Source organism: Schistocerca americana, chromosome 2 (genome assembly GCF_021461395.2).
Source record: "Schistocerca americana isolate TAMUIC-IGC-003095 chromosome 2, iqSchAmer2.1, whole genome shotgun sequence".
In the NCBI taxonomy this organism is placed as follows: domain Eukaryota; kingdom Metazoa; phylum Arthropoda; class Insecta; order Orthoptera; family Acrididae; genus Schistocerca; species Schistocerca americana.
The window spans coordinates 2,866,201-2,881,667 of NC_060120.1; the positions used below are offsets into that span (position 1 = coordinate 2,866,201).

Here is a 15,467-nt window from a genome sequence, read left to right on the forward strand (position 1 = left end):
GTGTAAAGAATGCCATGTCTTTCTTGAAAATAATGTATGAAGCATCTCTTGACATAGCTAGCCTCTTACCCTCTTGCTAAAAATCCATTTCTAAATATTTTTCATTTCTAATGTCCACATGCACTGTGCCTTTATATGGGTCTTTATTTCATATTTTAATCATATGTTGCTTTAAGGTCCTTACAGTAAATTATCACTGATTCCTTCATCATTTGGTATGTTTAATCTAAATTACTCTGATGTACTGAAGTTTAATCTTCGTAGTTATTCTGTACAAAAATTCCTAATTTTACTTCTTCCTTCTTCATTTGCCTTTGTACTTTAGTTGTATCACCCCATCTCTCAATTTATGTTTATTTTATTTGTTTTCTTTTTTGTACTTATTTCTTTTTCCCCAGTTTGCAGTCTTTTTACATATTCTCAATACCAGCACTTGCTATGTTCATTCAGTAGGACCTAATCATTATCTTATATTTAAATACTGTGCTGATTTAGTAAGATATTTAGCATATGGTATCTTGTGAAATGAATTTAAAACTTATCAGTTTATATGATACTGAATCATCACTTATGCACTAACCAGTGTAACTCTCACCACATTAATAAAAAATGAAGATCTTATATACAGCTTATATACAGGATGATCAGTCCTCAACACAACCACCTGACAGGTGACAGGAATTCCCTCCCCTCACTTCCTGCACCTGCACCCATCCCACTGGTGGGCCTATTGTGGGGACTTTGTCTGTGTAAAAATCTTGTGCAGGTAGCATGTGTTTGTTGAATGATGCAATACAGTGTATTGACTGAAAGTGTTTCAAGTAAAATGGCAAAATACAAGTATTAAGTATTCTATTCACGAAAGAGTATTCGTTTATGACTCATAAATATGCACAGAATGAGCATCTGCAATAAGGAGGTTATTTATAGAGGAATTTCCTGATGTTTAAGTTCCTAATCAGAGTATGATTCATTGACTGATAAATACATTTCATGAAATGGAAAGTGTTCTTGACAGGATACATAGGCAACCATGTACAGTACTCACAGAAGAAACTCTGAATAACCTTGGGAATGCTCTGGAAAGCTCTAGAAAATCAGTTCAGTGATTCACAGCAAATGGGAATTTCCTATGGCTCTATTTAAGTAGCTACAAAATTACTGATGTTACAGCCCTACAAAATAAGTGCGGGGCAAGAACTTAAAGCAGGTTTTCTGAATTAATTTTGAATAGGGTGCATGTTGGAAAATTTGATCCTCATCTAACTTTATTTTCAGTCGAATCATGGTTTCACGTAAGTGGATACATTAATTCACAAAATAACCATTACTGGCGGTCTACAAAACCTAATGTAATATGCAAGGCACCCCTGCATGGTCAAATAAAAGGACTGTGCTGCACTATTAGTGGCGGGAGAATAACAGGCTTTATTTTTTTTTCCAAGAAACAGGGAGAAATAAGTGGATAATATTTTGCAGCCTCTTTTGGCCGTTTAACTGAGAGAGAACATGCTTTCATGACCTTTCAGTAGGACTATGCAGCTGTGCATACGGTCAACTTCTCATTACAGGAAATTCATGATATTTATAAGATAGAGTTATTACTAACAACACATGGGTGCCTTATAGCCCTAATTTAACTCCCTGCAGTTTTTAAAGAGAAAGGGTGCACATCAAATCCACACACTTCAGATCAACATAAAATGAACATTTGTCAAGAAATTTCAGTCATTTCTCAGAGGGAACTGCAGTGTGTAATGAACAATTTCCTAAGCAGGTGTCAGAACTGCATGAGCAATGAAGGAAGGCAGTTCCAGTGTCTCCTTGCTTAATTGACCTAAGTAATTTACTTTTCTTTTTAAATGTTTGTGTTAGGTATGATAGAAACAGCTTATGCAACAATCGCTACTGTATTTAGTCTGGACCTCATTTCACCTGCACCCTGGGCACAGCAGCTAACCTTGCTCTCCAGTCACACGTCACGAAAGTGATTGTGTTAAGGACTGATAACCCTGCAGAAAACACCTATTCTTTCACAAAGTAATAATGTAATTTCCATTTTATCTTCTTACCTGGATTCAAAAACTTATTTTGTAGGTCGAGTCCTGAATCGTTTCTCTAAAGATATGGGAGCTGTTGATGAACTGTTACCAAAGGCATTACTAGATTCTATGCAGGTAAGCCACGTAACTGGTGACTTGTGACAAGTTTTTTTGTTAAGGTCTGTAATTGAAGCAAATTCTTCACAATCCTTTTTCTTCTGTGTCTCACACATAATTGTCTCCAGAATGAAGCTAAAAAGCACATTACAATTTTGTTAAAAGAAAAAAAAAAAAAAAAAAAAAAAAAGATCAATTGTTTTCTATTATTTTTTACAGATAAGTTTGACTGTCATTGGAGTAATCTGTATGGTAGTCTTTGTTAACTACTACTTTACTATTGTAATAATCATTATTGGGCCACTTTTCTACAAGATACGTCAGATATATCTACGTACTGCACAAGACATAAAGCGATTGGAAGGCAACAGTAAGTATAGGAATTTTAAGAGATAATGTACGTACTTTGCTTCAAAGGACAACACACATAAAGATATTCAGCTATTTTACTACTACTACTATTACTACTGCTACTACTACTAATAATAACAACAATAATAATAATAATTTGTCAGTAGATTCACATACTAGTGCATGTCACTGTTGATCCTGTAGTTATCTGCTCAAAATGTAATGATAGTTTCCTCCTAGGTGAAACATTGCGGAAGTAAATTAGTCCTCATTCAGATCTCCAGGTAGGGACTACATGGGAGGATATATCAGCCAAAAACAGAATGTTAACTAGGTTGGGATTATGTAATGTTGCACTTACAAGGCAATATGTGAAACTAGACAGTATAAGGGAAGAAATGAAAAGGATCCAGAGAAAATTTCACGAATCAATGAAAGGTTATTGTCCAAAGAGGGAGTTTTGCAGTGAAGATCATAAGGGTATTTATGTTAGTGCAGAAGTAGCAATAATAATGAATCAGGAAATTTGCAATAGAGCAAACAGTTATCTGAAGCACCCAGTTGACAAATTTGTGACGAAATGGAATGGATATCCAACAGACATTGTAATTATACAAGTTCTCATTTGAAACAGTGGTAGATGACAGTAAAATTGAAGAAGTGTATCATAATATTAATTAACACATAAAATATGTTAAAGGTGATGAGAATTTCATCATAATGGAGACAGGAATGCAGTTATCAGTGAAGGTACCTGTATGAAAAATAATATAATGGGAGAGACTGTGAACACAAGTTGGAGGAAAAGACTAATAATGGTAAGCAAAATAAGAGGAGAGAAAAGTTAGTATAATTCTATGAAGAAAACTAGTTGTTCTTGGAAATACATTTCTGGAGGACCATGTGAGAAGGTAGTATTTTGGCAGATTATACTTTCGAAGAACGCAAAGCAGGTAAATAAGTAAAATATTACACAGTCAAACTAGTAACATGTGCATCAACAATCCTCACAGAGTGCTACCTCAGAGAATGAAACTGATAATAAAATTAATGTTTTAGTAGGACTAGGAACAAATGACAAGTAGTTTTTGCATTATGGTTAATAATGCTCTGCTGTTTAACTCCTACTGTTTTTATCCTACAACAGATGAAGAGATAATAAAAGTGATAAAGAAATTTTCTAATAGAACCTCCAAAGAAATAAATGGCTTTCTAATAAAATTAGAAAGTTAACAACAAATGAAATTGGCGAACTGCTTCACAACCTAGTTGATTCATGTCTGATGGAAGGTAGTTTTCCAGATAGAATGAAAATAGATAGTCTTACCTTAAAAAAAAAAGATCTACTAGCTCTGTCAACTTCATATCAGTTTGCCTACCACCAATTTTTTAAATTTCTTGAAAATATAATGCCTTTTACATTTATGCCATATTTTGAAATAAGTGACATCATAAATAGTACAGAGCTTGGATTCCAGAAAGGAAAATCATTTCAGTTGCATCTCAGAAGGATTGGGCAATGCCATAATCCTCATGGTATATTTTGTCACATATTTAAAGCTTTCAGTCTAGTTAATTGTATCATCTTAACAAAGGAAACTTGATGACTGTAGGATTAGGGGAACAGCTCTAAGCATCATTAAATCATACCTGCAAAATAGAAAACAAGCAGTAGAGATACAATTCAAACAAAAGGTATAGTTATCAGAAATCCAACAAATAAGTCATGGTGTACCACAGTGCAGTGTATCAGGACCTCTGTTGTTCCTGATTTACATAAATAATTTACCTATTTGCAGAGAAAGCAAAATGATTCATTTGGCTCGATACCACCAGAACAGCCACCAACACAAATTTACAGAATACTAAAACAAGTGATACTTGAGTTTATCACTCAGTGGCTTGAACCCAATAGGTTAATTCTTAATAGTGAGGAAACTAGATATATCATGTAAACTGAATGTTAAGTCATCTTTGCAAGCTATATTTTGGTATACATATAGATATATACTATCCAAGAACAACAAGAGAAGAATAATAATAGAGGAATCCTCACAATTACACGCAGTGGCTGTAAATGTTTTTCAGAGCAAAAACTTCTTAGGGCTCACCATAGATAACTGTTAATTATGGAATGATGACATTACCAACACAAAACTAGCCAGCTAACTTCTACCGTATTTGTTCTCCAAAACATTAAACTACTAGTAGATTATGAAGTTATGCAAATGGTGTATTTCTGATATTTTAATGCTATCATAACCTATGGAATGGTAATATGTGGTCAGTAGAGTGATGCAATTAAAATCCTCAAATTGCAAACAGTAATGATCAGAGTAATGGCTAATGGGAGAGGAACAGGCAGCTTTAAATCTTTATTCAAAAATTCTATAACATGTATATATGAGGCACGCCCAGAAAAAAACTGATAAAACATTTTTTTCAAACCAAAATTTATTTTTAAAAGAAAGAGCATTTCTTAAACTATTTTTCTACATAGTTTCCATCATAGTTTGCATCATCATCGCTGTTAAAGTGCCTTTCTCCAAAATCACACTTCAAGTTCAAGAATAAGCGGTAGTCAGAAGGTGCAAGATCAGGGGTATATGGTGGGTGATTGTACTGCTCTCAGCTGAATTGTGAATAATGTGTAGAGTGACACCAGCAGAACAGGGGAGTGCATTGTCACGAAGCACTGCAATGCCTTGAGTGAGCATTCCAAACTTTTTGTTTTGCATTGTATGCCAAAGCTTTCTCAGTGTAACACAGTATCGAACCGCATTGATGTTTTCACCTTTGGCAAGAAACTCAACAAGCAGACTGCCATGTCTGACCCAGAACAAAGTGCACATGATTTTTTCTGCTGACAACATTGTTTTGTGTTTTTTGGGGAGTAACGAGAGTTGGTCCACACCATTGACTGTTGTTTTGAGTCTGGAGTGACATGATGAACCCAGGTTTCATCACTGGTTATGATTCTCTTTAAGACTTCATCTCCTGCGTCACTGTATCATGTAAGACAGGTAAAGTACTGCCAAGCTGCTGCATTTTGTGGCCATTCATAAGCATTTTCAGAACCCTACGGGAACATAATTTGTGAAAGTATAAGAAATTTGTGACAGTCTCATGCAAATTAGTTTCTGAAATGTGGAAACTCATCATAAAGCATCCTTATTGTGAGCCATCTATTTTCATGAATTTTCTCATTCGCTTTCTCAACCAGATCATCACTGATAACAGAAGCCGCTCACTCGGTGCTTTGTCATTTAAGTGTCTGATCCTTTTTCTCACCATTCCATCAGTCATTACATTTCCACCATAAATCTATACCAGTTGACAATGAATTCCACCTGGCTTAATATTCGTTGCAGTCAAAAACCACGTTACAGAATGCATGTCACAGTCAGTGAGTTCAGAGATTGTGTTAAACATTGTGAATGATCACTAACAAATGTAAACAACACAGTGTGGCAGTAATGGTATCAGTGGAAAAACAGTGAACCAGAGATGTGAGTGTAAATGTGCAGAACTGCAACAGTAGTGTTGTGATAGTGAAAGAACGAAATGGTATTTACTCTCTGGTCACGCCTTATGTATGAAATACAACTGTTTGCACGAGAACTTAGAAACAAATTCAATAAGAATTAAGACATCCATAGCTATGCTACCAGCATCTGTATAAAAAGAAGCATTACTGCAAAAAAAGAAGCATTACACATGGTGTACCACAGGGCTCTGTCTTAGGACCATTTCTGTTCTAGTTTACATTAATGACCTGCCCTCATGTGTAAGGAATGCAGAAGCATACTATTTATAGATGATACCAATCTGCTTATTGAAGCAAAAAATAGAGAAGATCTTACCACTTCTGCCAGTGTCATCCCAGATGAAGTTTCTCAGTAGCTCTACAGGAACAAGCTTATTTTACACCCATAAAAAAATTGTAACTTTATACTGTCAGTTTGAGCAAAATAAAAATGCATAAAAACCAGTAACTCACATGAACAACCAGGAAATTCAAAATATCACTGAGGCAAATTTTCCAAGCCTTTGGCTACAAGAAAATTTTAAATGGAACTCACATATCTTCCTTGAACTCAAAACCTCTAAGTTAAAGTATGTAATCAGAGTGCTGCTCAGCACTGAAACTCACGAAACCATAAAAACTATGTATTTTTCTCAGATACACTCAATGTCAATGTATGGTGCTATCCTGTGGCATAATTATCCTAATTCCTTAACATTCAGAAAGCAAAAGAGAATAACCAGAATAATAAAAAAGCAAACAATGAAAGTTCATGTAAGTCTTTTTTAGAGATTCAAATATTCTTCCTATTCCCTACATTTAAGTTTCAGAAATTGTGCTGTTTATAGGGAAAAGTTTATAGGAAAAAGTACACTGCTGAGCATGAGTGTCATACTTGATTAAGGAAAAATATACATGTAAACTGTTCCAGATCAACTCTGTGTCAAAAGGATACCTATCATTCAGATGTAGCATTACACAGTAAGCTGCCATAAATTGTCAGTAAATGCATTTCAAAAAGCTGCCAAGTCCCTTTCATTAAAGAATTGCTTTTACAGGGTGTATGATCATAAATGTAACAAGCTAGAATAATTTTCTGATATTACAATGCTCTAAAATATTGTCAAACATCTGTCATACATTGCATGTATGAAAGTTTTATTGCATAAATAAATATATGGCAGTTCACCATATAGGGGAGATGTTGAGTTGCAGATAGGCACACCAAAAAGACTGCAAACAAGTAGGCCTTCACCAGAATTAGACAACACACACACACACACACACACACAAACACACACATGATTACAGTCTCTAGTTGCCAAGACCAGACTGCAAGCAGCAGCATGTGATGGGAGAAGCAATCTGGGTGTTCTTTGATGGTCTTTTTGTTGTATCTATCTGTGACTCAACATCTCCACTATATGATGAGTAACAATCTATCCCTTTCAATATTAGAGAAGGGAAGGTGCTACTCACCATATAGCGGAGACGCTGAGTCGCACATAGGTACAACAAAAACTCTTACAATTAAAGCTTTCAGCCATTAAGGCTTTTTTCAACACTAGACACACACACACACACACACACACACACACACACACACACACACACACACATACTCATGCAAATGCAACTCACACACACGACTGCAGTCTCAGGCAACTGGCAGTGTGGTTTCAGCTGCCTGAGACTGCAGTCATGTGTGTGAGTTGCATTTGAGTGTGTGTGTGTGTGTGTGTGTGTGATTGTGTGTGTGTGTGTGTGTGTGTGTGTGTGTGTGTGTGTGTGTCTAGAGTTGATAAAGGCCTTAATGACCAAAAGCTTTTATTGTGAGAGTTTTTGTTGTACCTATGTGCGACTCAGCGTCTCCGATATATGGTGAGTAGCAACTTTCCTTCTCTAATATTGTTATATTCCATTGTTTAATCTATTCCTTTCATAATATTAAACAAACAATAAAATTAATATCTATAGAAAGCCCTCTCCATTAACTCAGTGAATACATGCTGAATGCCAAAAATTGGAAATAGGCATATGAGGTAATAGAATTAAAATGTGTAGAGCTAAAGGGGTCATAGGTATAGGATGTGTATTTAGGTATGTTGTAACAGAATTTAAATACATAATGGTAGATTTTGCAGTAGATGCTAAATGTGTACTAATTATGTATGGAGGTGTTATGTTTAAAAATGATATACCTATGATAATTAAATAGTGAGTGTGATTATTATTTTGTAAACCTGACTGTGCAAACATGCACTTGAATCTGACCCATATATGTACATTTAAAGCTGCTAAATAAATAAATAAAGATGAGGTGGCCAACATTTGTTATCTCAGAAATAGAACAGGCAAAGAAAATATATGTAATGAAGACAGAGTAGCAGGTATTGCACAAAGTGAATTGTTTCTATAGAATAAAAACAGCTGCTGCCATCACTCACCTTCCAACGTCCTTACTTCTTAGTAGTTTTTTTGCTGACAATAAAAAATCAGTTTCAGTTGAACTGTTACCCACATAGTTACAATATAAAATGAAAAAATAATTTTCTTGTAGAGTTTACCTCCATGTCTAGGGTTCAGAATGAAGGTATGTACTATGACTCTAAGCATACAACAAATTCATATATAACATTATATTAGACTCTCTTTATACAAATTATGGTATTTGAATATCTAATTCAAGGACTGAAAAGCTCTGTTAGCCACCTGCCACATTATATAACTTATATACACAATGTTTTTTTAGTGAGTGTATTTCATAATGAGTGTGTACCAATGTATTGTTTCTGGTTTGCATGAAACAGTTACAAAATATTGTCATTCAGAATGGTTAGTGCTGTTCAACACTTTCTCAATAGAATAAATGTTGCCTGTGCCTTTAAGCACTATGTTGGATGGTGTTTTCAAGCTCTATAATTATTGAATGAAGCAACTGTTCATCATCTTCAGGCGATTTCTTCCATAATGAGTGGGTGCTTTCATCAATGTATTTCAGTTTTGTATCACTCTTATGTAAAACCTGAGAGCCAACAGCTGGCATTGGAAACACTGGTTCCCACACGATCACCAAAGTTAAGCCATTTCAGGCCTGGATAGAACTTTTATGGGTTACCATCTGGGTATCCTGGGTGCTGTGGGCTCATGGACATGTTAAGTTGACAAAGTGGCATTGTATTCAAAGACTTGCACTGGGCCAGTGAGTCATGTGCCATTATTATTATTATTAATTATTATTATTGTTATTCAAAATCTGAGTGTTTGCAAGTTGTTCACTATGCTGTTCTTCAGCAACTTACATCCAGGTTCCAAGATCAATTTATTATAACATTTTATTAGCTGTACCAGCAAATGTAACAGATTTTCTGATTTTTAGCTAGAAGTCCTGTTTTCTCATACATCTCTGCATCCTTAAATGGCCTCACCACGATAAGATCATCTGAAGCTGATCAGATAGTTGTGAAGGAATTTGACTATCTGCAGGTATGTACCATGAAAATTCATCTTTTTCATTTCAAAAAAATCATTAGGTAACCAGAAATGGCAGACAGCACATGTATACATGAGGATGAAGTATTTTAGATTGAATCACTCACTTTTAATTTTGGGAATTCTTAATTTGAAATACCTGACTGATGTTCTTTCAAGAAAATACATTTGATTTCAACATCACTCCAGATCTGTTATTAGTGTATTTTGTTGTCAATTCACTTTACTGCTCTTTTACAAAGAATGAATGGGCTGATCCACTCATAAACCAATTGATAATGATGCATTGGTTATCCCTAATTTCATCCTCAGGTTGGAGAGTATTTAACAGTTAACAAAGTACATCTTTTTTATTTACTCACAATAATTTGTACATCTGTGTGTCTTACAAGTATCATTAATGGATGATGCTATGATATCTCTTCCTCCTAAACTGAATGAGCTGGCTTACTGGTTAGCAGAGTGAACCCACATTTGAATGATGAAGGGTTAAATACCATCAGGCAGTCCAGATTTAGGTTTTTCAAGATTTCCCTTAATCATTCCAGGTGAATCCTGGGATGGTTCCTTTCAAAAGGTCATGAGTCATTTCCTTCCTCATCCTTTCATAGTTTGATCTTGCGCACTGTCTGTAATGCTCATCCTGTTGATGGGACATTAAACTCCAATTTTACTTCCTTCCTTTCGCTCTTTCTAAATTATAATACACTTAAGTTGAATCGCATCGGTAAACCATCAGTTACATGAGGGTAATCCCAAAAGTAAGGTCTCCTATTTTTTTTTATAAGTACATAGACCTGTTTATTTCTACAATGGTTTACATCAGTTTACAGCTTGAACATTTAGTTATTTTTCAACATAATCACCATTTCTGTCGATGCATTTTTGTAGATGCTGTGGCAGTTTTTGCATGCCCATCTCATACTAGCTGGCCGCCATGCTGTTCAGAAAGTTATGAACCTCTTCTTTCACCTCGTCATCTGAGCTGAATTGTGGGGACCACAATTAATGCTGACAGGTACTATGAGACTCTGAAAAAACTCAAACGGGCAATTCAGAACCGGAGAAGAGAATGTTGAGCAAGGACATACACATCATGACAATGCTTGCCCACACATTGCTCAGCAAACCATTGATCTCCTGCAACAGTTTCAGTGGAACATAATCACCCACCCACCCCATAGTCCTGACCTGGCGCCCAGTGGCTATCACCTGTTCCCTAGGTTAAAAGAACATTTGGCCGGAAAGCGATTCAGCTCCGACGGTGAGGTGAAAGAAGAGGTTCATAACTTTCTGAACAGCATGGCGGTGAGCTGGTATGACATGGGCATACAAGAACTGCCACAGCATCTACAAAAATGCATCGACAGAAATGGTGATAATGTCCAAAAATAGCTAAATGTTCAAGCTGTAACCTGATGCAAACCATTGTAGAAATAAACAGGTCTATGTACTTATAAAAGAATAGGAGACCTTACTTTTGGGATTACCCTCATACATTGCAACTAACATCCATTATACATGTAGTCTGGTCAATAATGCTATAATTTCAGTGTGCACAAATACTGACATTAATAAGCGTAAGAATTTATGTTCACAAAATAACTTTTAGGGTTTGGGTTTGGGTTTTCGAAGCACAGTTACAATGCTTTCCTATAGATCTCTTGAAGAAAGTTCCAGCTGTACTCAATTTCCATATACACATGTGCCAACACCTGTGGTACTGATAGCGTAAATACCATGACCTCTGAAGTTCTTGAAAGCATTGAATATAATGACATAAATAAAACCCTAGATGTATTCCCAGGAAAATAAACTGAGGGCTGTCTCTTCAGTATAGGTCTAGCTCATTCCATCCACTGTCCTGGAAAAGTTTCATCAAGATCAAGTGGCACTTGCAGTAGCAAGAGGGTTTGGTCACCATCCCACCAACATCATGTGCGCCAGTTATGCAAATGCATATTTGTGCCAACACACTGATGCTGTGATGATCTTTTCTGCGAATAAAAATACCCAAAGATCACATTACAAGTCAATCCACCTGATATTAACTTTGGAGATATTTGTAACGTGTTTCTGAACATCACATCGATGTTTTCAGCCTCATATTACATCATTCTGTGTATCACCTGCTCATACAAAGTATGACCTTATCAGGTAATGTAAAGTATATGTGATGATGTTTTAGGATTGGAGCACATTATCATTTGCTTCCCAGCACGATAGCTTGACTATATATCTGTTAGGCGAGCTAGCAGAGGCTGACACAGGCTTCCCACATCACAATATTTATTGGCTAACCATATATCTTCTGCACATATGTCAATATGATTTATGTTAAGACCATCAAATCTTCTGATATATGGGCAGCAAAGTGCAGAACTAGTCTTCATGACAAATTGTCACTGCCAATGCCTCAGACACAGTTTAACTTGCTGCAGTTTTCTGGCCCTCTTTACTGAAATATTGGAAGGAAAGGCAACAAATTGGATATTCTTATGAATTAGGCCTCCCCAAAATGGCAGAACAATAAGATAAAGAATATTATACACTATGTTTCTCTCTCTCTCATTATTTTTCCCTCCCACTCCCATCACCACAACTTGCCCCTCCTACCATATTCCACTACTAACATTATTCCATCAAGTGCCATTATTTTTATTTAGTTCTACTATTAAAATTATGCCACACTGTAAATTATAGTTTAATATTTTCTTGGTTTTCAAGCGACGTCAGTTCGAATAAGTTCTCAAACTTTCGACTGCTATCTCTGCCATTGTCGTCAGGAGAAAAAACCTCTGACTGCCAGGCTTGGTGTGGTTTTGTGTTTATATAGGTAAGATTACAACCTCTGGCACCAGTCAGACAGGACTGAAACAATTCATGCATGGGAAGTGAGCTGGCCACTCGTAGCAGCCTCGGCCCACTGCAGGAGCAAGTGACATCGAGTAGTGCGAGGGGCTAGCAGCACATTTGAAATTGCCACTCCTGCCTCCCTATGTCAGCCTTCTGTCTTTGCTTCCTTTTGATATCCAAAGCTCGCACTCACGCCCTACGATGTGTGTACCTCTGGTCTCTGTTAAAATTGTTTCTGTTTATTTTAATCTCAGCCACCTTCTTTATAATGGAATCCCAACATGTTGATGCATCAGCCAAGACTCTGACGTTTTCAAACTGTATTTTGTGTCCATTTTTCAGGCAGTACTCCGCTATGGTTGACTTGTCAAGCTGCCTTTGTTTAATATGTCGCCTATGCTTAGTATAATGCTCTGCAACTGTGCAAATTGTCTGACCTATATAGATGCTTCTGCATTTGTAAGGGATAAGGGACACCATACACATTGAGCACACAAAGAGCTATTTCATCTCTAACAGGGCGCAGCATATCTTGTGTCTTGGGATGAGACAGAACACTGTTCTCACTCCATGTCTCTGCTGCATGCATCCTAACATGCTGCTCATTCCCCCACAGTCTGACAGGAAAGTAGCTGGCTTGGCCTCTTCTGCCAGTCCACAAGTCATCCATCTTCAGTGGCACTTGAAAGCATTGGCAACATTTCTCTTTCAATAACCATTCCCTCTGAACGCATCTCTCAAGTGCTGCAATTCAGATTGTAGTTGACCGTCATTAGGAATAACTTTTGCTCTATGTATTAACATGTTCAGGACAACCATCAGCATTCAAGTACTGATCAGTTTGCATTGGTTTCCTGTACACTGAATCACTAAGCAGGCCTCCTGCCTTACACTCAACTAAAACATTCAAGAACAGTAGCTTGCCATCCACCTCCATCTTGATGGTAAATTTAATGTTGGGATAGACAGTGTTAATGTGATGATGAACTGTTGCCATTCATTTTCACTGTGAGGCCATATCAGCAAGGAGTCATCAACATACATTAGGCACATGTTCAGAGAGAATGGTTATAGGAAGAGAGACAGTGCAAAGGTTTTCAGACGGCAACGTAGGAGCACACTTTGTGAATTGGCAGAAGAGGTCAAGCTGGCTGCTTTCCATCCATACTGTGAGGCAACAAGCTGCAGGTTAGGGTGTGTGCTGCAGAGGCACGTACTGAGATCACTGCTTTGGCCTACTCTCAAAATACAAGATATGCTGCACCCTATTAAAGATGATGTAGCTCTTTGTTTGCCCAGTGTGTATGGTGCCCTTGAGAATGTGACAGCATTTATATAGGTCATACAGTTCGCACACTAGTAGAATGTCGTACCGAGCAAAAGCAACATATTAAACAAAGGGAGCTTGACAAGTCAGCCATAGCTGAGCATTGCATGGAAAAAGGACAACCAAAACCGTCTGAAAACATGAGAGTCTTGGCTAATGCAGCAACATATTAGGATTCCATTATAAAGGAGGTGGCTGAGATTAGAATAAAGAGCAACCATGTTAACACAGCCAGTGGTACACACCCATTAGGGCATGAGGTCAAGTTTTGGACATTGAAAGGAAGCAAAGACAGATGCTCGATGCTTGTAGGAGGCGGGAGAGGCAGTTTCAAGTGTGGCACCAGCTTCTCATGCCTCCTGATAACACTTGGTCCCACGCCATGCTGGAGCTACTATGAGCTGCCCGACGCACCTTCTGCACACGTGTTATTTCAGCCCTGTCTGACTGGCACCAGAGGCTGTGCTCGTGCCCATATAAGCAGAAAATCGTGCCGGCCCTAGCAGTCAGTGGTTTTTATCCCTGATAACAGTGGCAGAGATAGCCATCAAGAGCTCAAGAATTTTATTGGCTTGAAAACCAAGAAGATTGTATTCAGAAATGCCGCCTCGAAGACTCTGAGGGCACAATGAATTATTGACACCTAAATATATTGGTAATGATGACACGTTTCTTAGTTCTGTGAAGGTTAGATGCACTAATAGCTTCCAGATTTATTCTCGTAACAAAAATTTATTTGTAATATTCTTACTTGTATGCTTAAAACTAACACTGAAAACTAATTTTGAATGAGACATGTAAGTTACTTGTGTACTAATCACACAAGGGTGTGGCGGCAGCACCGTCCGACGCACAAAGGGCTGAACTACGGCACTGCCGACACAAGCAGGGGCAGCTGTACCGTTACGCAGAATTTCGGCAACGGTGCGTTGCACACCGGACCGAACGGGGACAAAGCAGGCGGACAGTGCGAGCTAGTCGACGCGACGCGACACACGTCTCTCAGTTCTCCCGCCACGGACCACGTGCGTCGAGTCAACGTGACTCCGCCGTAAATGCGTACACGCGGTCGTAAGCGCAGTCGCCGTTAAAGTGTCTTTCGCTCCTTCGCGGACATTACGGCGCCTCCGGTCGCACCAGGAGCAGATAATTCTGTGACGCGGCCTTTTGGCTCGCTCGGTCCACGCGGTCCCGCCGTGGCTCATCATTGGAGTGTGTACCCTCCGGGATCGGTGACCGAGCCGTAGGGGCGGACATTTGCGACGAATGTTATTTGTCATTTATTGTAACGGTAGGAAAAATAAATGTGTCCTGTCCAGAAACCGCTTTAGTCGTTTATTGCCACAAAGCCTCTCCCTTGAGCATAGTGTGTGGGCGCGGCGATAAAGCCGGTTCACTGCACGTGAGGGACTGTAAGCGGAGATACAACACGTTGCCGCTTCAAGGGTCTTCAGCAGAGATTATTCAGTTTTTTTGCTCTTGGCTCACCAATAGAGGACATACAATACTAATGACATGATTATAATAGTGAAGCTAGTTGTCATTAGTGGTCATTTAGGAAGCAACCATAGACATGTATGGAACTTGCAGTACTAAACTTATTTTTATAATGAAACTTCTTTTAAAAATGGAAATCTTCAGATGGTGGTCTGTTTATTTGAGGGAGCTGTCTTTTCTCTCCTCCCCATTCTTTCCCTCTGTATATTCTTATTTCTTCTCCACAGATGAAGTATATCAGTTTAGAATATCTATAATA

General features: G+C 37.8%; 1 protein-coding gene across 2 annotated transcripts in view; it reads left to right on the forward strand.

The window, feature by feature from the left end:
• The window catches only part of LOC124594969 (probable multidrug resistance-associated protein lethal(2)03659), a 294,614-nt gene that overhangs the window by 215,990 nt on the left and 63,157 nt on the right, over positions 1 to 15,467 (forward strand). For both annotated transcript variants that reach the window (XM_047133490.1, XM_047133489.1), the window contains exons 15-17: positions 2,098 to 2,177; positions 2,379 to 2,529; positions 9,416 to 9,522. In XM_047133490.1, the coding sequence (XP_046989446.1) occupies positions 2,098 to 2,177; positions 2,379 to 2,529; positions 9,416 to 9,522 (338 nt within the window). The remainder of the gene's footprint in view (positions 1 to 2,097; positions 2,178 to 2,378; positions 2,530 to 9,415; positions 9,523 to 15,467) is intronic.